The sequence below is a fragment of the Berkeleyomyces rouxiae genome, assembly GCF_048999995.1.
Source record: "Berkeleyomyces rouxiae strain 22BRR77 chromosome Unknown BrBRR77_ptg000003l, whole genome shotgun sequence".
NCBI classification, from domain to species: Eukaryota; Fungi; Ascomycota; class Sordariomycetes; order Microascales; family Ceratocystidaceae; genus Berkeleyomyces; species Berkeleyomyces rouxiae.
This window is the reverse complement of record NW_027396493.1, coordinates 2,559,147-2,581,314: the sequence shown is the minus strand read 5'-3', so window position 1 is coordinate 2,581,314 and position 22,168 is coordinate 2,559,147. Positions and strand designations below refer to the sequence as shown.

Sequence of the window (22,168 nt, the reverse complement as noted above, 5' to 3'; positions counted from 1 at the left end):
TTACGGTGGAGAATTGGTGATCCATCAGCATTTTCTGTCATTAACGACAGTCACATAACCTCCCAAATAGCCTTGCCGTCCTCCTCGCCACTTTGCCGTGGCCCCCTACCGAGCTCCCCGTTGAGACCCACATGCCGCCATCCGATAGACCACAACGTCCGATGCCGATCCGATCCGGGTATGGCGGTGCGGCCAAGCGCAAGGGCAACTTCACGCCCGAAAGCGCTGGTGCGGCCAAGCGTCTGAAGGCCCGACGTGATGCCCGCGACATCATAACCCAGCCGGCCAATGCGGCGCTCAAAGATGGCGCCTTGAATTTGGGGGCCTTTCTCGAGTCGCGCCAGTTCGAGATTTCTGCCCTCGAGGAGAGCATGCGGCTCAGCAAGGCCAGCAGATCACAGCGCGCCTTCCAGCGAGTCCCGCGCGACATGCGCCGCCGCACGGCCAGCCACAACCCGAAGCGCGTGCCGAAGCGCCTCCGCGCACGGGCGCTGCGTGAAATGGCAGAGGACAATACGCCGACCGTGACGTCACGGCGTCGCAAACCCCGGACTACGCGGGCACGCATCCGAGCAGAAACTGCCCGGCGACTGGGCCTGTTAGCCGAAAAGCGCAGACGGCGCAAGGCGCGCGCTGAAAAGCAGCAAGCAAAAGGCGGCAAGGATAGCGAAGGCGATGTCGCAATGGATGGCAATCCAGTGTCCGACTCGACGGCGAAGAACAAGGGAGATACAGCCCAGGTTCAAGTACCTCGGCCCAAGATTCGACGAAACGCACTCAACGAACCTGCTGTCGTGCGCTCTAAATTTCGGAAGCGCCAGCTCAACAAGGCCTGGCTACCAACTCATGTTTGGCATGCCAAGAGAGCGCACATGACAGACCCCAAGACACCGCTCTGGCGCTTTTCCATCCCGCTACATCCGAACGAAAAGATGTTCCGTGTCACTCACCGCACGCTCAGTGATCGTGGAGCGCTGGCGTGGGATACAAGCTACATTAGCACTATCGGGCTGTACGGACGCTTCGCCGGCGTGGAGCGCGTGCTGCAGAAAATCGGACTTTGTGACGCGGCACTGTGGAATGACAGGGGGCGCAAGTGGAGGGCTGGTCTGCGGAGCTGGAGCGGCGTGCTCTACAACGAATCCAGCGGCCCAGGCCCCCGGGCCGAAATGTGCCCTGCGACTGTTGTCTGGAACCCTCCGGCTTTGGCTGATTCCGAAAAGAGCCAGCAAGAGGCACAAGTCTTTATAAGAATTCACCCAGCTGGCTTCCTTGAGGTTTTTGAGGCCTTGTTAGCCTATGTCAAGATGGAGACGCCAAAGGTCTACATCGAGGACCTGCGGTTTGAAATAGGCAGTATTGAAATCACAGGACCGTCTGCAACGGAGGCGTTGTTGAGTGTGATCAAGCCCTACCACACTGGAGACAAGGCGGAAAAGCATGCCTCCATGTTCACAAATCTCCATGGGCTAACAAATCCCAGCACTCTTCCCGTCGGTGCTGTACTTGGTTTTGACATGGCCGATGCCCGTCTCCACTATCCGCCCAAGACCGTCCACTTCACTTCAGAATCAACGTCTACCCTCATGGACACTCTGGAGACCTGGGATACAACAGCTGAAAGTAACCTGAAGCCCTACTCCATCTGGAACCGCACCGCCCGCCACACAGCCTCCCAACTCCCCAAGAAAAAGACCCTCGACCGCCGCAAAACCCACAACGCCCCCGGCAAGCCTCTCTCCGTCGGGCCCAGCGACCCAGCCATCCCTCTTCTTCTCCTCGCCACCCGCACCCAGCCCGGCACACGCGCCTCGGGGTCCTTTTCGCTCCTTCTCCCCTGGAAGTGCGTGCAGCCGCTCTGGTACAGCCTGGTGCACGTGCCGCTCGCGTCCGGTGGCAACCCGCGCTTCGGCGGCCTGCGCGAAACCGCTCAGACGCACGACGAGCGCTGCGTGCCGCTGTTTCCACGCGACTTCCCGGCCACGCACGCCGGCGCTGCCTACGAGGCGTCCCAGCGCCGGCTACGCGAGCGCGACTGGACCAAGCGCCCAAAGAGCAAGCGCACGTCCTGGCCGGCGGTCAATCTGGGCGCTGGCCGCAAGGGCGAGCTGGGGAACCCACATGCAGCTGACTTTGGGCTGCTTTTTGCCGCAGACCAAGACGCCGTGTTTGAGCTGGATAATATGCGCCAGATTGCCGCAGTGGATGTAAAAGCCTTAACGCTTCCATTGTCTCTGCCTGCGAATACCGTCATCCGCGTCAAAATTACCTTCTTCTCTCAGGGCATTGCTAGTCCTGCTGCCCGCGTCTACCGTCTTCCGCCTATACCCTCTCTCGAACCCAAATCCACAGCCGTCGATACAGCCGTCGTCGAGGTCCCCGCTACACAGCCCCGCTCGTCCATCAAACCAACTCTCCCAGCCGATCTGCGCCAGCAGTGGCTTGCCCTTGCGTCTCCGGCACCAAAGTCCCCGGCCAACGGCGGCCAACGCCCGTTCCGCATCGACCCGAACATGTCGCCCAACGGCCGGAAAGAGGCACTGGCGGCTCATCTCGTCAGCGGCAAGACACAGCCGTTCCCACCTCGTAAAAACTACCATTCGGATGTCCAGGGCCACCCGTTGTGCCCGGATGCAGACCGACTCATGGGCTTCGTCACATCAGGTGGATACTCGCTAAATTGTGGAAAATCTACCGCTATTGCTACACTGAGAGCCGATCATGCCCTGCAAGACATTCTCGTAGCTCGTGATAACAAGAACAAGACTCAGGAAAGAGAAGCCTTTCTTTGTATTGTACGAAATCCTGGTCGCGAGGTTGCGTGGATCGCGAGGTGGGAGGTAATGTAGCACTGCTATTTGAAAAGATTTCATGTTTGAAAAAATGGTTTGGCATGCTATGTTCAAGAATGCTATGCTGAGAAGTCCGCTAAAAACTCGAAAAGAAATCATGACTACATAGATCGCAAGAAATGAACCCCGAAAAGAAATATATCCTGTATAAATGTGCCTTTGCACAAAATGAAGACCCAGAAAACAAACCTTATTAACCCCTACCCAACCTTGGCAATGCAGAGACCGCAACCACGCTGTACCTACATCATATAGGCTGGCGGGTGGCCTTTCGTGCTTTTTTCCACGGCCGTACAAAGTCGTGGTAATTAAGCTCTTCCTCGTCATCTTCTTCTCCTTCCCATTCCCAAATGCTAACGGCGTCTGGCTCCTTCTCTTTCCCCATCAAATCGCCTACCAAACGATCGACAGTTTCCTTGCCGTAATACATTACCAACACTGATCGCAGTTCAGTGATGGCAAAAAGAACCTCTTTGTTATCGACTTCTTGGAGCCATGCTGGACAAAAACGAGCATACTCCTGCTGGGTCTCTAAACGAGACTGTAAAGACAACTCTTCCCAACGTAAAGCCCACAGATTCCACAAATTCTCTAGGCGACGCTGAAATGCTGTATGAAAAATGCCTTCTTCTCGAGAAATCATGTTCGACGCTCGTCGTTCTCGCCGTTGTTGCGTTTCTGCCGCAGCCTGACGTTCCTTTATGAATCGGTCGTGAATGTCATCTTGCATTCGTTGTTGTGTGTCTCGGAGAAACTTGACTTCCAAAGAGTGACGCCTCTGTAGACGATTCAAGTTTTCAAGTTGTTCCTGAAGATGGGTCCGGTGCCGTGGGGAACTTGTTATAATGCTAGCCCAATGTCTTTGTAGACGTTCAATATGAACCTTCAGCTTCAGCTCTTTAACAGCCTGTTGCTGGATCAGATTGGCTTCCTGGCGTACATGTAAATCATCGACAGATGAAGAAATCTTGTTTTGCCTTTCAACAACGCTGTCAAGTAGCGTTTTACCCTTATTCCATTTGGCCTTGAGAGACTGGCTCATGTACAATTCATGGCGAGAATTCAAAGAACCAAGCTTCTCCGTGTAATAAGTGTAGAACCTGCTGAGTTCCTCTCGTGACTGATGTTCAAGTTGTGCAAACTGTTGGTTTTGTCCCGTCCAAGAAGCAAGCTGGGCGTCTTTTTGTGCAAGATTATCAGCATCTCGTTTGCGGGCGATTTCAGCTTGTCGTCGATAGCGATTAAGGCGAGCGATCGAGCAACCTCTAGAGCACTGCCCAGGCTCCATGCAGATGTAGCAGAAGAAAGCGCCACATGAGCAACGCACCTGGCGACATCCTTCTTTGAGTTCTAATAAACAGTGACATCGTATGCACTGTCGCCACCCATACTTGTAAATCATATCCAGAACAACAGGTGGCTCAAGACTCTCTGTACACTTTTCATTCTGGGAATGCTCATGTTGTTTACATGATGTACAAATGTTTGTCTCACAAGCCCAACAGCGTATAGTCGAGTTAGAGTGGAGGTCTTCAGGCTGGATGGCAGTGAATTCGCTGCAAGATGGCTTGGGACACCATATCCTACATGCAACAGGAGTTATAGCGATATAAATTGCTCTGAGAAACTGGCGGAGCTGATTGGGGTCCAAGGCTGCTGCAATAAGGGACCCGGATATGGGAATACCACAGCATCGGGGAGGAAGTTTGGCTTCTTCTTTGATGGATGGCAGGACAATCTTTCTCAGGCATGATAGACAGCAAATGTCACTGCACTCCAAAGTTCTGTATTGCGGGTAGGTAAAGGTGTCACAACAGCACATACACATCCTATATGGACAATTGTGAGTCGCTACACAAGTAAAACACGGAAGCGGGGCATCGAAAGAGCGTCGATAGAGACGTACCTTGGTGAATGCGGAAGCGGCTCATCTCGAGTCTTGAGACTATGATGCTTGAGCTTGTTGATGCGGGACTTTTTGTCCCTACTTTCGGCCCATAGCCCATTTTCTTGCTCAAACGTTAATATGAAAGCTTCGTATTGATCCATAGTTGCAGACGGGGCGAATGGGCTACTCGTAGTAAGCCCGTGGCGCATATGTAAGTCTTTTGGCTTGCATGACAGAGGCAGCCCGGGTCGTGATGATAATTTCTCATTTAGATGATGGATGTTTGTTTTGAGGGCAATAGTTTCAGCACCAAAGGATGTTTTTGTAGTGCGAAGGACCGTGGCAAAGAACTCATCCTCGTTTATCTCATCGAGTGATCCTAGCGGCTTCATGCTCATTAAGCTGGGATATGTGGTCGAATTCAAAGGCCAGAAGTGGAATATGAATCTGACGGCAGTAAGATCAATGTAACAAAAAAGACTAGAATGAAAAGCTACATGTGAGAGATTCGAGAAGAAATAAAAAGTGGTGGGAAGTTTAGGGTGAAATACAGTGTGATAAGCTCCAAAAAGGAATCCGTAAAAGCAGGCTAAGCGCCGAGACTCTGGAGATGGTCTTTCTGTTTCCTCTCCGTTGTAGGCAAGACAAGAAAAGATGAGACGAGGCGAGACGAAAGATCAGCGAGCGGGTCGAGAGAAAAGTTGATTTTCCTTCTATTTTGCTTCCCTTTCTAGCGCAGATTGCTTCTAAGACCCAGACATGCCGTTAGCTTGGTAAACACGGTCTTTTTGTTCGGCACAGCATCCATCCCATGGACCAAATCCTACAAACGAGAAACGACGGGATATCCGTAGTTTGCACCGGGCCAAGGGACCAGGGCGTTTTTTCAGAAGAGACCTGGAGCCACGAGACGGCGAAGTGAGTATGTATGGAAATCTTACGTACATTGCGGCCAAGCTGGCGTGATTTTGGCTGAAAGAAGCCTGCAGCCGATAGAGGCCAAGGACAAAGAGAAATGTCGGTAAGAGATCAAAAGGAGAGGGCGTTCGTTGGTGGAGGGGCTTGAGCTGAAGCTTAAGCTTAGGCGTTTCAACGGCGGGTAAAAGATCACAAGGGCAGAAAAAAGGCCGGGGAAATGGAAGAAGAACGAAGAGGGGAGAAGAGGCGGAGATGAAACGGGCGTTTGCTGCAGTCCGTTTGGGCAATGCAAATTATTGTATGCTGCTGTAGTTGCCGTCGTCTAGGCTTGGTTCTTTCACAGGCCAACTGTTGGATCGTCTTCATTCATGGGCCGGCCTGAATTGGCAAAACTACTGAAAGAGAGGGAAGGAGAGGGGATTTAACAGGGAATCAAGACAGTCGGCTGTTGCTGGTATAGCTAGTTAGTTATAGTTGGTTATGGGTAGTTGCCTATAGCCATGTATGTATGTACATATGTATGTACATACATACTGGTCTACTTGTAGTTATACTTTGATCTTTTGTAACTGCCACACGCCAAACAGCACTTGCCTGATGAGGGCATGCCAGCATGTGAGCGAGTTATGTGTATGCAATATATACGCCGCCCGTGAGTGACTGAGTGAGCAAGTGAGTGAGTGCATCTATACATTTGATATAGTTAGTGCAAGCATAAGCCTACAGCTAGAACACTGTGCGCCAATAATGCACACCGTGCTTCTACTTGCCCATCAACAACGTGCTTTTGCCTGTCCCCCAAGCCACTCTGACCTGACGGATTCGATAAGCGCAGATCGAAAAGCTAGAAACGAAAGAAAATGTTCCTTGCATCGTAGCGGTATAATGTACAATGGCCAGTGTTAGGATGTGATGTCACACTTGGGAGCAGAGGACATGCAGATACATGTGTAGTGATGTGTATGGGTAACCATGTCTACACAGCTTGTATACAGTGCATTTATGCACGGCCTCACAACATATGCACACTTGGCTTGGATGTTTCTCCTAGGCTTCTAGCTCAGCCAACTAAGACAGTCTGCTGCCTTGTCTGAAGCCAGAAGCCACTACAGATGCAAATCCTCTTGGCCTGTCTGTAACACCAGCTACACAGTCTAGTAAGTCTTTTCTGGTGATGGTTGCCAGTAATGGCAAATCCAAATATGTAGTTCGGCCAAAGTTCGAGTTCTCTTCGTCTATTACTCATGGATATGGCAGAATGGCCAAAAAGTTGTCGATTTTGAACACACCGCCGATGCCAGTTTTTGAATAGGGCAGCTAACCCTCTACTTCGGACTCCAAATCAAATATCAAGGCATCTTTGGCAAGCCTGTAACTATAGCCTCGTTTTTTCTACGTGCAGATTCTCAAACAGCGATTAACTCTTGCCCAGACACAATTGCTACGGTTCTTCTATCCCAGTACTTTAAAGTGAATAACAGGGTGCAGTGTGGTGCAAGGGAGGAAAAGGATCCAAACCCTAGTGGGACTTTACATCTTGGGGAAAACAAGCTGTCCGCACTTGAAGCCCCATAATCAAGCCCCTGGCGCTCTCTGATGCATGGAGTTTCTGACTGTCTTCACCTTGTCTTTGTGTTGTCTTTTTTTCTTCTTATCTCCACTTCCTATCCCTGTTGGTCCCCATCGCCATGTATGCATGTGTGTATATATTGACGGCTCTTCCTGCAGAGAAAACACATGGTGAACAAGCACAAGACCTACCGTGGAGTTGCAGGTATAGACGTGTCTACTTATCAAAGCAATCCGCATGTATGCCTGTCTGTATAGACACCATGTTTAGGCAACCTTGGCTTGCAGCTTTTAGTGCCATGAGTGCGGTGAGGAGATTTACAGCCCATAATTAACTCGTTGCATTGCCTTCAAATTCTCCTTGACCTCCATTAAAAAGTGAGAGATGGCGGAACTGAAGAAACCCGAACTAGGAAACCCCCAGACTTCGGGAATATATAATCGTCTTAGCACAGCGCGTGGGTAAGCCACAAATAAGCCTCGAATGTCACCCTACTCGGGATTTCTGGAGCCGGCTCAGCTTGTCAGGCTAGCCGCAGCTCCCGTCCAATCATGTAATCTATATTCAGCCATAGTTAAACAAGTTTCGGTAACTTGACTTTTTGCTCCTATAGACCATCGGTGAGCCAACCCTCCTTTTATTTACCCGATTATTCAATTACCGGACCATGTGTCGGCTCGTGTCGGAGTGTCTCATCTATCCGTCCCCTTTGTTACCGCTTTCCCTTGAAATGCTGCGTTGTCTCTTTGTTGCTTAGATCAACCATTGTGGTTGATGGGAACATTAGAAAGCTGATCTGATGGTGTGTCAGAGACAGCCAAAACCCGTATTGAGCATTTAGCTTCGTAGAACAAAGTTCCACTGGCCTCGATGCTTCTATGCAGGAAGTGAGTGGTACTACTTGCATATAATATTACCTTCGGTGGTATCATAGTGAAGACTGGATAATACGTGACAAGTTCCAAATGCACATCTCGTCATATAATATATAATAGGCTGTGACTTATTTCAACACACTCGTACCCGCTGTTGGCGGGGCTTTGAAGTTGCCTTGCATTGCATATGCATTAGACTTGCTGAGGCGAGCGATGTGGTCTTTGTGAACCTTTCGTCGCCATAGCCAATTCATGTTGTTCTCTGACCCTCAATGTCTCTTCTAGAATCCCAATAGTTCTTGTACAAGCACCAAAATAATCCCATATTAACATGCTAACCTCGACCTCGTGTTGCATTTGGCAGTACCTGCAAAATTGCTTCGGCGCCAAGTATCACCAGGCTCAGTGCTGGCTAGGCTATCCACATGTGACACTCGTTTTCAGGCTGAGCCAAGCCCTCGGGCTTTCGCTACTTGGACTCATGGGAATTCCGACGGACCCTTGAGATTGTTTACTCTCTGTATCTTGCAGATGTTTGGGTGGGGATTTCCTACTTCTTTTTCAAGGGGACAAAGTGTAAGCATGTCAATACTGCATAACTATTTATTCATGTTCCATCTATCTTGTAAATGTGTGTAGTACGAAGGACATCTTCTTCATCGGCTGCTTTATGTCACGATAACACAATACCACGTCAGTCTTTTTTCCATTGTCCACAATGCCACATGGCGGCGCAGCGTTGTTTTCAATGTCAAAGTCATGTGTTCATTGTATCAGTTGTGTGTGGAAGGCTTGTATTGTTGTATTTGTCATGTATGTGTGTACATCGCGCCTCATCGCATGTAGGATCTTGTATAACCCTCAAAATGATATCGGTGTTGTTGATTTACCGAAGATTCCGCAGTAGGCCTGAACATTTCTTTCCAGTCATCAGTATCTTCATGATTTTCGCTCTGACAGGGACTAGAAGACTGATCATCATCTGGTTCGGTTTCCAGAAAAAGTTCGATATGTGAGTTCATTGCCATACTAGTGCTTAAGTCTATATCGTCGCGGTACTTGCTGTCTTGGTTTCTCAAAAAGAGTTCACGGAGAAGTTCGTCGTCATCGTCGCTAGTATCATTTTCAAAGCCGTGGTCACGAACTTCTTTTGTACCGTGATCGTTTTCGTCATCTTCATCTTCATCATCCAGCTCTATAGCCATGGCATCTGCTAATACTTGATCCCTTTTATCGGCTAAAACACCATCAGCTTCGAGCAGACACTTTTCAATATGCTTAAACAAGACAGACGCAGCACAAGGCGGAAAAGCGTTTCCAATTTGGCGAATTCGAAAGGCCCCAACAAACTCGTGGTAGGTAGGAAAGCCTTGCAGAATGGCAAACTCCCGATGAGTGAAACACCGGCGACCACTGAAATGGTAATTCTGCCCTCCACTGGTGGTAACACATCGTGATAGTATGTTATTGGTGTCCCAGCGCGGCATGTTCTTCTGCTTCATTTCACGTGGTCGATGTAGTGGATCATCTCTTTGCACGTTGAGTTTTCCAAGGGCCTGGCGCACTGTAACCAGCGGGGGCAAACCACTCTGCCATGGGCGATCCGAGTGTGTTGGAGGTGGGAAGCTTGGAAGTGACTCTCCCGGAGCCGCACCAATCATGATAAGCCGTTTGCGACGAGCTGGTAGGCCCCATTGGTGTAGAAACACATACTTCCACCGAACAGCATAACCGCATCGAGTGAAGCTGGTGATGAGGCTGTTGAATACGGGCCGCCAGTTGCGATGCAAGAGCCCAAAGGTTTGTTCAAACGTAAAAATGCGCGGCCTCACGCAGTTTATGATGGCCTCACATGCAAAAAGTGCGGCGAAATTGGCTTCATCCTTCTCGTGGCTATTGATCGTATGCGCCGGAGAAAATACTTGACATGGCGGCGACAGATGGAGGACATCGCATTGGAATTGAGTTCCGTTGTCGCTCTTTTCGTTGTCTGGACTCGCATATAGCCGCACCCACTCGTCTACTTTCATGCAAAAGAGCTTTACACCGCCAAAGTTTCTTTGGTAGCTTTCACAGGCCAAGTCCCAAGCGTCAATGGCATATTTGAGGTGCAGTCCGGCTCTCATGGCACCCCGAGAAGCCCCGCCCGCTCCGCAGAAAGCATCAAAGAAGGTGTACTTTTGTCCCACCGCTCTGTTTCGAGTGTCGTTTTCATCGCCATGTTCATGATGAGCAAAGTCTTGGGAGTCAGTACCCTCGGAGGGAGGGACATAGCTCCCACCGCGTGTTTTCAGTGTTTTGAACCATGATTGGCGGAGGGTCTCAGGACAGACAGCGCAGTTCAGATCGGCATCATGTTCGTTATTTCGGATCAAGGCTCCTTCTAAACCCTGGTACAATGAGTATGACTCGAGATGGCGCTCACGTACACGAGCCGAAGGGAAATACTGAATGAACTTCCACCGACAGACTAGCTCGTCGTTAGCGGTGGCAGGAACCGGCCATAGTGCGTTGCTTAACTTCAGAACGATGACCCCCTTGACTGATTCTAGGTCGATTTCAACCGCCGCTTGCACCTCGTTAGGGCGTGGATCGTCAACGTCAACATGGTAAATGGCACAGACTTCGTTGCGGTGCTGTTCAACTGACCATGGAAGCATGCCCTGCATATCTACCATGTGTACGTACTGTACGCCGCGGAGGATAATAGCGTCGTCGTTTTGAATGATTTGAGAAATACGAATGTACCGTTGACTATCAAACCCACTGACCTCGACAGTCATCCCGGGTGTTAGCACATGCTCAAACCAGACAACGCCATCGAGAATTAAAGAGGGGAGTGGTATATCGTTGCGCTTTGAGGCCTTCTTCTTATGGTGGGAGGTCTCCTTATCGCAAAGATCAATGACCTCGCACTCGAGATCTTCTTCGGTGTTTTCCCAGTTCTGCAACAGGAATGTCACATCATCAGCTTCCTCGTTATTGATGTCTGGGATATTTTCACAGTCAAATCGGTCCATGGTGTCTCTATGCTGCTGTTGTCGGTTTTCTGAGTTGGTGTCAACATATTCGGAGTCCAAGTGTTTCTACTGCCAAGTTTCCCATGGATAGATGAAGATGTCCTCCTGTATTTGTCCTTTGACGCTGTAGTGTTTCTCATAAAGCTGGAGCCTGCGGTATATTAAGTCGGTTTACGGGCAATATCTTCCATAACTTCCAGATCATGTACACGGCAAACAGACTCAATTTACTTGTGGCAGATAATAAGGGAGCAATATTTCTTGATGGTAGATTCGGCAACTATAACTCGTTAAGTAATTGCCCTTAGATGCTTGTATGGCATGAGGTTCAAGTGGTTAACCCTAGTGAACCAATACCCTAGTACACTTGATGGTGGTCAACATCAGGTCATGGTTTTAACTGCATCCGGCCTAAGTGTTTCTCGAAAGTACCAGTTGCCTACCACACAGTACAATAATTCTTCTCCTGTGACCGCATTCCGACCACAGCTTGAGCGAATAGAAGAAGAGCAAAAGCGGAGGGCTTACGTCATAAAGTCTTAGATCTCGTGTATATAAAGCAGCATCAGCAGTAGCAAGCTGGATGAAATGTAGAGTAAAAGTCAATCCCAAGCAAACATCTGCAACAAGAGTGTTTACGAAACAAACTGCTTCTTTGCGTGCCACTCCTATTTTTCATCTTTGACTAGACTACAATAACTCATTTTCAAACTCCACATACACAACCGCCACCATGCCCAGCAACAACAAGGTACGCTTCTTTTTCTATCTCGTCTGCCTCTACTTTTCATGTCGCTTGGCTTCGGCTATTTACGTCTCTATTGTCCATGGCCCTAACCACGTCCTCTACAACTTGCCTCCGCAGAACAACGAGGGCCAGGAGAAGGAGTTCACCATCCAGCCGGTCCCCGGCGCCGACCAGCAGAACCGCGGCGGCCCCACCGACCCCAAGTTTGCGGCATTCCAGGCAAACCCCGGACCGGTTCGGCAAGACCTGAGCGGCGTTTCATTTGAGGGCTCCAAGGAGGACCGGCAGGCACGGGCGGCAGAGCTGAACAAGAAATAGAAGATTTGATATTCTTTGACCTGTCTCCTCGAGCAAGAAAGAGAGAGACGGGTTTTGTCCGGGAATCGGTGTACTAGATTATTCTGTCGATTGAATATACCGCAACATCGTGTATTGATTGCTATTGGGAATGGCTGATTCGTTTTTGCTGTTGCGTCATTTTGAAAAGGTCAGTCTACTGATATGACGCCACACCTGTGGAGCTTTCGTGTGAGGCGTTCTTACGGGCTACTAAATGCCGGGGTGGACGGAAATTAGCAGGTGGGGGCATTTTCAATTAGACCAAAAGGTACACTGGCACAAGGGCTCAGCCAGGGAAAATAAGAGAGGCAACAAAATACGGGAAAAGAAAGACAGACGCAAGCAAGCCAGGCAGAAAGATAGCAGCGGCGACATAGCCGAGACGCCTTATTTTGTGGGCAGTGAATATATAGTTACATATAAAAGGACAAGCCAAGCAGGTCTGGCGATTATCACACAGAAACCGGGTGGGTTTTGCATGTGCCACTATAAACAGCTGGCGTACAGAGCAAGAACAGTCTCTTTCGGCCCCGCGGCGAGGGTCTCCTGTAAGCTGCCGTAAATGTCCGGGCGTTCTGGCACTGGCCAAGAAAGGGGGGCCTCTGTTTCTGCCAGCCCCCAAGACCGATCGCCCGGGCTAGGGGGAAGCCTGCTGTAATAGCTCGAGCTTCAGAGCCTCCAGCACTCTAGCTACAGCACCCAGCTCCAGCGCTCTAGCTCTAGCTCTAGCTTCCAGATACAGCTGCCTTGGCTTCCATAGCTTCTATAATCGTAGTGCAGTGCAGGCGCAGGCATGCAAAGTGACAGCCTAATCCAGCCAGCCAACAACTAACTACAGCTGTTTGTTTTAGTCGTGTCTTTGTCATCCTGTCCCACATTCCATTCCGCTTTTCCACCATTTTCCGCCAAAAAAAGCTCAGCCTGATTCATGTTCCCTCTCTCCCTTTGAGTTCTGTTCTGTTCTGTTCTGGCGACGTGACTTGTTCTCCATCCCCTCTCTACCGCTTCAGTGGTTTCAGCGCGCGGGAAGTCCTCCGGCTCAACCACCAAAACAACTGTCCTCGACACTGTATCTCGGCGTCCTGAAGCTATTTGACCAACTCATAGACGAAGCCTGCCGCATCCTCCTCGGGGACCACCCCCATTGAACACCATCACCAACCAATATCGCTATTCCTGTATTGAATACCAGCCTCGACTCTCCTGCTTGGTGCCGCCATGCCGACTATCCTAAATGATGACGACAAGGAGACGGTCCGCCGTTTTGTTCCCAAACAGTCCAACAAGATCCTAGCCGTTGCGGTAGCCAAGCTCTATGTTGCGCACCCCAGTCGCAGCCAGTGGACCGACACTGGAATCCAGGGCGCCGTAGTTTTGTGCAATGATCTGGTCGGCAACACGTTTTGGCTGAAGATTGTCGATATTTCCGTTAGTTCTGCTTGTCTTGCTGTGCTGCGCCGCGCTGCACCGAAACCGCCTCTAGTCCTGCTAACCCATCTTCTCTCTTATACAGCCCTCCAACCGCGGTGTCATCTGGGACCAGGAAATCTACCAATCATGGCAGTACAACCAGGACCGTACCTTCTTCCATACCTTTGAGATGGAGGAATGTGTCGCTGGCCTCTCCTTTGTTGACGAGAAGGAGGCTGGCCAGTTCCTGAAGAAAATGAACACTCGTGAAAAAAGTGCCAGTAAGGCCACTAAAGCCACTCCATTTGGTGGCTCCGGCCAGCCAATTACCCACAAACACGGCATTCTCGGCGGTCTCTTTGGTGGCCACCGTCACCCTTCCACTTCCGCCGCCGTTGCTGAGCCCCCCCGCCACCATACGTCGTCTTCCTCGAACGGCAACTTTTCCGAATTCGCCTTGCTTGACGCCTTCGATCCCCAATGGCGCGAGCATTTTGGCGAGGACCTAAAGCAAATGGGCCTCACCGAAGATCATATCAAGGGAGACCAGGAGTTTATTGTGCGTTTCCTGCGCGAGGAGCAACAAAAGCAATTGCATGCCAATGAGCCTTCACAACGTCATGCACCACCCCCGCCGCCGTTGGCCCCGGTCTCGACTGGGGGTACCACCAGTGTCAACAACAATGGCAAAGCCGCGAGACAACCACCTCCTCCGCCGCCTACTAGTCGATCAAACGAGCCTCCGGCCCCCCCGCCTTCCCGCCGCAATGGTGCGCCGCCACCACCTCCAACTCGTCGCTCAACAGCCAATCCCGACGCATCGCCGAACCGACAACGATTCGCCGCCCCTCCGCCGTTCCCGGATGCCGGAAAATATGCCCGCTCCGCTCCTCCGCCTCGTGAAACTCCCGCCCCCCCTCTGACGAATCCAGGTCCACCACCACCTCCACGACCGGGCAAAATCCCCAACGATACGCCTCCTGTTGTCCCCAACAATACTCGTCCTAGTGTGCATATGATGCCACCAGCACCTCCGCCGCCCCCTGCTCGCAACGGCGTCCCACCTCCACCTCCGCCTAGGGAGCCAGTTGCTGCACCAGTCCTCCCACCAAAGGTCGCTGCCATCCCTCCTCCACCGCCTAGAGTTACCACTCCGCCCAAGGCACCTGCACCGGCAGCACGCCCCGTCCCACATGTGCCTGTCAGCAACGCACCGCCTCCACCGCCCCCGCCCGCGCCAGTATCTCTGCCTCCTCCAAATAAGGCTCCTGTGTTGCCGTTCGCCGCTACACCTCCCGCTCCACCGCCCCCACCTGCGCCAGTGTCTCTGCCTCCTCCAAGCAAGGCTCCTGTGTTGCCGTTCGCCGCCGCACCTCCCGCGCCTCCTGTACCTGTGAACAGCGCTCCGCCTGCTCCTTCTATCCCGCCACCTCCCCCTTCCAACAACGCCCCTCCTGCTCCGCCGGCCCCTCCTGCCCCTCCTTCATCAGCCCTCGTTGCGCCTCCCGTCCCGCCTGCTCCTCCTGCTCCGCCTCTCCCTCCTGCCAACGCTGCTCCTTCTTTACCGTCCAGTGCTGCTCCGCCAGCTCCTCCGCCGCCGCCTCCATCAAATGCCCCCCCTTTACCTTCAACTGGCGCGCCGCCGCCGCCTCCTCCAGCAATGCCTGCACCATCAGCAGTTGGGGCTCCCCCTCCGCCTCCTCCGGGCCCACCACCTGCTGCAAACCGGGACTCTGGATATGCTTCTGGACCGCCCCCTGGTGCAGATGCCGGTGGTCGCTCTGCTCTGCTGGCAGGTATTCAAGGTGCTGGAGGTATTGGTGGACTTAAGAAGGTCGACCGCTCCCAGATTCGTGACCGCAGTGGTGTTTCTGTTGGTGGTGGAGGCGGAGACTCTGCATCTTCGCCTCTTGGTGCTAGCGGTGGTGCTCCTGGTGCCCCACCGTCAATGGCTGATGCCTTGGCTGCGGCTCTGCAAAAGCGCAAGGGCAAAGTCAGCAAGAGTGGTATGTTTTGTTTTTCCTTTTTTATTTGTTTGACGAGATATCTTTTTTTCTTTTCGACCTTTTGCTAACTATAGTCTAGATGACGAGAGTGACAACGATGATTGGTAAATATTGTTGCTACTCGGCTTCTCTGTGGACGCAATATACTACTGTCCCGCTGCTTCTTTTTCTTTTTGACACTTTTTAGTTATACCTCTGACGCTTTGGTGCTCATTCATGAAAGCATCATGTCTTTACTAGAAACCATTTGTTTGTTGAAAATCATCACTATGCTCAGACAACCTCAAGGTAACAAGTTATTTGGAAGTCTGTGGATTTTATATTATAGTGTCTTTCAAGTTTATGGTTCAATTTTAGCACATGCTCTCTCTCTCTTTCTGTTGTGTTCGTTATTGCTTCATTGATTCATTTACGTTGGTGAACTAAGACCTGGGTTGGTTTCGTAGTCGTCCATGTGCTATTATCTGTGATTGTGTCTAATTCTACAGGGACTATGCTGAAAATGACGTAGTTGACTCGTCAGAAAATTTGGGAATATCGTCTCATGCTTGGGATAGCACAGACAGTTAGCCTAAGCGACACGCGGTCGACAACACCAATAAGCTTTAGATTGTATGTTTACTCATAGAAATCACAACACAAATCAAGATAACTGATACTAAGGCATCACGAGATGGTTTGGTTTTTTTTGAAAAGATTTTTGTTTCTTATCGCGGCGTCTCTCCCACCGCGATCCACATATGGCCCAGCTTGATCTGCGGAATGTCTATAAAAAGATCGTCCATGTGTATATATCCAACTCACGTCTCGCCACCAACCAAAAACATGAATAACGCCGTTCCTATTGTCAAAAGTATGAGCGTGGCTTGACGACACCTTGAGCAAAAGAAAGCCGGGAGCTACGTGTTCCAAACGAAGTGGCGAGAAGAATGCCCCCAAAGGGTAAAGAAGAACGAAAAAAAACACTGTCGGGTGAGCACATTGTTGGATAGACATGACATTCAAGCCGTGTTGACCAAGTAGTATGTTCCAAGAGAGAAGACAGTGCGCCGTCGATGGAGCCGGTTGGAAGGAAGCCAAAGACAGCAGGGGGTAATTCTATGCATTGAGAAGAATAGGAACATTGTTGGATGGCGAATGTCTCGTAGGAGTCAGAATTTGAAGCATAGCGGAGAAGGAAGAAAAAAATAAAAATAAAAAAGAGGGGGTATTCTTGTCGAGTCGAGACTTTTTGGGAATGCAAAGAATTCAGCAAGTTTTCGGGGGAGGGAGGGGTGAGCAACATCGTCTGTCGAGTATCTCGTCGCGTAGGAAGAAGAAAACGCGGTGGACAGGGACAAGGTCGTTTAGATGTCGTCGACGTCGACGTCACCAGTCTCCTCCTCCTCCTCGTCCGAGGCAGCGTCGGCGAATTCGAAGTTGCACTCCTCGCCGCCATCGCCACCGTAGGTGTCGGTCTCGTTGATCTTGGCCTGTAAGAAGGAGATACATGGTTAGCGCAAGTTGAAACGAGTATAAAGAATAATTGCTTAGACATACGTTCTCGGGCAGCTCGCCGTAGGCCTTCAGAGAACGGGCCTCGTCGGCAGTGTACTTCAGGATGACATCACCCTTGCTGTCCTGGTAGTCACGGAGCGAAAGCAGAACTAGGCGGGCGGGGTTAGAATGTAGCTCCAGGCGCGAATAAAAAGTTGCAATCTTGACATACTGATATCACCCTGGTTGATCCAGACCTTCTTGCGCATAGTACCACGAATGTTGGCAAGACGCTTCTGGCCGTCAAAGCACTGAGCCTCAAGACGACCCTGTTATATCATTAGTATTTGGTCCTGGTGTGAAGTGGTAGGTTGCGGGGTTCAAGGGCGCGGGAAGCAACGTACGTTACCAAGCATCTTCACCTGTAATAAGGAGGAGTTAGCATCAGATGATATACAAAAGCAGTGTCTGGAGATTCGGAATCCCGTGAACGCAAATGCCAGCTCATGGGAGAGAATCACAGCGCAACGCTAATAACTCTCCCGCTGGTACGAGTGGCAGCACATTGGATGAAGCCGCAGTCCTCTTGCTGCTGGCATGCGGGCTGTACTTACGACCTGAGCGTACTCCTGGCCATCCTCCTTGAACATAAGCTCACGCTTGGCCTTGTCGGTCTCGTTCTTGCCTCTTCTCCGGTTCTTACCACCCTATTGAATCACGACAGTTAGTATAGTGGTCAAGACGACTCTGGGCCCAAAATTCACAGCGACACACGATCGCGATGCATTACCCCCCTTCTTCCCTGTACCCGCAATAGACAGCCAGGGAGTTCCAATTTCGCGAGATCGCAAGCCGGTAAGTCTTCGATGGCGTTCCTGGGATCAATATCTGGGCGGAGGGGTCCTTAGGGCCGCGAAGGAGGGGTAGATGCTTCAAATCGATATTCCAAGAACCAAAATAAAAACCACCGAAGAGTCGCAAGTAGCGGCTTATTGGTTGTTAGAGTTAGAGGAGAGTGACCAACGTACTTTTCCCTTGTTCTTGGGCATCTTGACTGGTTTCTTTTACTTGTGGTGGGAAATAAACAATGAAATCACAAAGAGTGAAAAAAACGGAGGAGAAAAAAAGAGACCAAACGCAAGGCTATGGTTGAGGCTTAAGAGTTTCCACACAAGTTCAATGTCTCTGGAGGGCGGAAGGTAGTCCAGATGTTGATAGGGCCAATCAGAGCGGGGGAAGTGGCTATTTGCGGGCTAGGAGCTGCTAGGCTGCACCCCATATTATGGCACCCCATGGCCCAGTTTTCCAGTTGGGTTGGATTGGATTAGAATCATCGTTGATCATAATGGACAATCAAGAGAAAGCTGCCCGGGGTCTCATCAGAAGCCATGGTGTAACGATGCCTTGCAAGTAGAGTTTCTCCTTTCATACGATCTGATCTGGCTTGATGGGAAGAAATGGGAAACACTTGTGGGCAAGACACGGAAAGCTGTAAACAACTCTCCGTCTCCCGGAGTTTTCAGTCCTGGCCCGTGTCACGTGCCAGCAATCCACAAACCCTTTTCTCCAGGGGTCCACCCCTTTCCAACATCTCACCCGACGTTTGTGAACGCACAAATTAACTATCTATCTAGTTAACTAGTTGCAGCATATACAAATGGACGAATAGGGGGAAGCTCTGCACATATCATATCCAACTATGCATGTTTCCACTAGCCAGCCCAGCCAATTTAGAGCATGCAGACCAAGGGGTCTCCACTTGTTTGCTGCAATTAGTTTCTAGAGACAGCGTAGTCTAGGACCAAACACAAGGGATGCCATGCCAGGCCATGCGAATATATATGGCCTATTCCTCTGATGCAGGCGAGTGTGAAAAATGAGAATCTTGCATAAGTTGGCTGAAAGACAAACGCTGATCGACGTGGACTCAGGCTGGCCACGCCTGGAAAAGAATTAGTGTCCTTGCTAACCTTGATTCTCTCTTCTGAGATTGCGCAAACCTCACAGGCTCGCCTTCAATTGCCCAAAAAACTCACAATCGACCGTTAGCCCAAACGCTACTTCTCAATCATGGCTATAGACGTGGAGACCCCTAACGGCGCGTCTGATATGACCCCGTCTGTGGATGAGGTGGAAAAGCGGATTGAAGATCTTTCTTTGGCTTGTGATACCCAGCCGGACTCGCCACTTCAGCCCTCTTTGGAAGACGCGTCGACAGAGTTCAACGACCAAAGTGTACGCAAACTTCATGCCGCCATTGTCCCCTTGGAATGAATTGCTAACAACTCGGTAGATTCCCGAATTCTGGCATGCGTCTCACCCTAACAAGGACGGCGTTTCTCTGGCGTTCTCCTCGGCTCGTGACTTTGCAGACCAACATCTCGCCGGTGCTGAGATTGAAGAGAGAAACGAGTTGGTCGATATCGACGACTTTAACAATGCGTGCCACACCTGGAATGCCTGGATTCTTGCCCCGGCAAGCCACGTCACTCTCCTAAACGGATATGAACGTGAGTGGGTGCTTCTTGTGCAACCACCCAAGACCAACGACATCAGGTTCCCTGGCCTGGATGATATATTCACGGTCTCATTCACTGCCCCGTTCCGCTCTAGTGCTAGCCAAAACATCATGCAGGACAAGCTTCAGGCGGAACGAGTCGACAATCCCTTTGAGACTGCCAGGCTCCCGAATCACAAGAACTACGCTGCGTTCCACTTTCTGCCCAAGTTCGACAGTATGCTTGGAACGCCCGACGAAGTATTCGGCTCATACGCCCTTGCAGAGAGCATGGACGTTAGCGATCTTCAAAAGGTCCAGAAAATAGGCCCCAACAAGATGCTTCGTGTCACCTTCAAATTGAAGCACAACGCGATCCCTCACCAGCGGGAAATCAGCGCTATCGAGGCGTTCCTAGCTCTGGAGGATAAGGCCGGAGAAAGTCTCCGAACCGCTCCTTTGCCAGCCCGTGCCTTCAAGCCTGACCCCGAAGACTTCCCTGATAAAGACCTTCCCACAATTGATCGTCGGCAGATTTCTGCCTTCAAATACATTCTTGATCCGCGAGTTAAGCCCGAGGGCTACATGGATATCTTCAAAACGCTCCCGCACATGGAGAACCCCAGTGAAAACCCGGCCATCCCGGAGTCTCTGAAGATTGAATTTGAGAGATTAAACTCTGACCACAAGCAGGCGTATTACAACATGAACAAGATCCCTTGCGGCTTGCACTTTGTCTCCGGATGTCCAGGTGCTGGTAAAACCCATTGGAACGTGCTGACATCTGTCTTGGCTCTGTCCGGCTTCAAGGCCGACGGAAAGAGACCCAAGATTCTTTATCTGATTGACATGAACAAGCCCGTTGATGACGTCGCCAACCGTGTTATTAAGCTCTGCAGCGACGCCAAGATAAATATCCGCATGGTCCGTATGCGTGGCTGGAACCGCGAAATAAAAAACAGCGGGATCGTCAACAATGGCTTCCGGAATGAGTCGGAAGTTGAAACAGACAACTCGGATGCTCTCACGAAGCGATTCTTGTCGTTTGCTCAGAAGGATGCCAATGGCAAGTCTGGAAAACCAGGCAATGACCTAAAAGCTCCGTCTCTGGACCAAGTCACATGGGAGAAGTTCGCCGAGGACCCAGAACAGTACAAGGACCTTGCTCGCTTAGTTGCTTCAGTTATGAAGGTCAAAGACAGAAAGAAGAAGTCGACCCTGGCCAAGATCAAGCGCAAGATTAAGGATCTCTATGTCCAAACTCTCCATACTGTTGACTTTGTGGCCACCACACCTGTGGCAGCTTCAAACCCAGATTTCCGCAAGATGTTTGACCCCGACCTGATCTTCATGGACGAGGCTCCTCACGCCAGAGAGCTAACTAGCTTAATTCCCATTGCGATGTACCAACCCAAAGTTTGGATTTTTACTGGTGATTATCGCCAAACTTTGCCTTTTGTCGCAGATATGGGTAGAAGAAACAACGACTTGCCCTTTGGCGTGATGCCTACCTTCGAGTCGAATATTCACCGGATGCAGATGCAGGTCAGCGCAATGGAGCGTATCGAGCTTCTCGGCGGCTGTGTTAATCCACTAATGATCAATCACCGTGCCCACTCTAATCTCCAGCGTCTTGCTTCTGATATGTTCTACGAATCACGCATGACTAGTGGTGTCACAAAGGCTGATGCTGAGCCGGTCGATAGCGTTTTGCACCTTCAGAAGTGGCTGTGTCAAGTTGGCCAAGTTGAGGAGCTCGAAGAGCCCCGTCTCATAGTGCATGTGGAGAATGGAGTCCAGGGAGCAATGGGCCTGTCAACATTTAATGCCAAGCATGAAGCCTTTGCTATTGATCGCATCAAGGAGCTACTAGCTGACACGGAATTCCGCAACATCAAAAACCGCAACGAACCCGGTCGTATCCTGGTCATTGCTCCTTACCGTGCAGCTGTTTTGAACTACATGACTAAGTTTAGAGATTTTGCGCCCGCCGACAGACAGAGAATTGATATCCGCACAATTGACTCAGCCCAGGGTCACGAAGCAGACGTCGTGATTCTTGATCTTGTTAGAACAAGCGGCCCTGGCTTCCTGAACGACAAGCACCGCATGAATGTCGCTATCACCCGTTCTCAGCAAGCTGAGATGATCTTGATGAATCCTGGAATGACTTCACGTGCCACGGGTCGTTGGTCTACCAAGACTAAAAAAGCAACAGTGCTGTCGAAGTTGTGGGACGATGCGGAGTTGAGAAATCAGGTGGTAACGGTAGAAGTGTGAAGTCAAAGAATGGGCATCACATGGTGGCACTTCAATTGCATTATTCACTACACAAGAGAGCCGCGGATGGTAAAATTGATGGCTCGCTGTCAAATAGTTACGCTGAATACATGTCAAGATGGAACCAAGTTTGATGCACAACTGATTACATGAAGCTGTTACGTGATCTATTAAAACCTCTCCTCTTACAACAGCAGTGCATAAAGCCACACTAGAAACTAGTATTATTTGAGAGGGTTACTTTGTCCGGGATTCAGACTCTGGATGCATCAATACACACCATGTTCAT

The 22,168-nt window shown here is 50.6% G+C and overlaps 7 protein-coding genes across 7 annotated transcripts; 4 read left to right on the top strand and 3 right to left on the bottom strand.

Annotated features, from left to right (window-relative positions):
- Positions 1-161: 161 nt before the first annotated feature.
- On the top strand, positions 162-2,849 carry BROUX77_003891 (uncharacterized protein; the record flags this gene model as incomplete). The annotated part of the gene is made up of 1 exon (XM_073748592.1): positions 162-2,849. The coding sequence occupies one exon, from the start codon at positions 162-164 to the stop codon at positions 2,847-2,849; it is 2,688 nt and encodes an 895-aa protein (XP_073606316.1).
- A 250-nt stretch (positions 2,850-3,099) lies between these two features.
- Positions 3,100-4,140, bottom strand: BROUX77_003890 (uncharacterized protein; the record flags this gene model as incomplete). The annotated part of the gene is made up of 1 exon (XM_073748591.1): positions 3,100-4,140. The coding sequence occupies one exon, from the start codon at positions 4,138-4,140 to the stop codon at positions 3,100-3,102; it is 1,041 nt and encodes a 346-aa protein (XP_073606315.1).
- A 4,796-nt stretch (positions 4,141-8,936) lies between these two features.
- On the bottom strand, positions 8,937-11,123 carry BROUX77_003889 (uncharacterized protein; the record flags this gene model as incomplete). Its single annotated transcript, XM_073748590.1, has 1 exon — positions 8,937-11,123. The coding sequence occupies one exon, from the start codon at positions 11,121-11,123 to the stop codon at positions 8,937-8,939; it is 2,187 nt and encodes a 728-aa protein (XP_073606314.1).
- Positions 11,124-11,856: 733 nt separating this feature from the next.
- Positions 11,857-12,189, top strand: BROUX77_003888 (uncharacterized protein; the record flags this gene model as incomplete). Its single annotated transcript, XM_073748589.1, has 2 exons — positions 11,857-11,874; positions 11,989-12,189. 2 exons carry the CDS (start codon positions 11,857-11,859, stop codon positions 12,187-12,189), a joined length of 219 nt encoding a protein of 72 aa, XP_073606313.1.
- A 1,239-nt stretch (positions 12,190-13,428) lies between these two features.
- Positions 13,429-15,734, top strand: BROUX77_003887 (uncharacterized protein; the record flags this gene model as incomplete). The annotated part of the gene is made up of 3 exons (XM_073748587.1): positions 13,429-13,638; positions 13,724-15,626; positions 15,706-15,734. 3 exons carry the CDS (start codon positions 13,429-13,431, stop codon positions 15,732-15,734), a joined length of 2,142 nt encoding a protein of 713 aa, XP_073606312.1.
- A 1,238-nt stretch (positions 15,735-16,972) lies between these two features.
- Positions 16,973-18,151, bottom strand: BROUX77_003886 (uncharacterized protein; the record flags this gene model as incomplete). Its single annotated transcript, XM_073748586.1, has 6 exons — positions 16,973-17,098; positions 17,166-17,272; positions 17,335-17,431; positions 17,507-17,524; positions 17,717-17,809; positions 18,131-18,151. The coding sequence occupies 6 exons, from the start codon at positions 18,149-18,151 to the stop codon at positions 16,973-16,975; spliced, it is 462 nt and encodes a 153-aa protein (XP_073606311.1).
- Positions 18,152-19,172: 1,021 nt separating this feature from the next.
- Positions 19,173-21,879, top strand: BROUX77_003885 (uncharacterized protein; the record flags this gene model as incomplete). The annotated part of the gene is made up of 2 exons (XM_073748585.1): positions 19,173-19,337; positions 19,396-21,879. 2 exons carry the CDS (start codon positions 19,173-19,175, stop codon positions 21,877-21,879), a joined length of 2,649 nt encoding a protein of 882 aa, XP_073606310.1.
- Between the last annotated feature and the right edge of the window lie 289 nt (positions 21,880-22,168).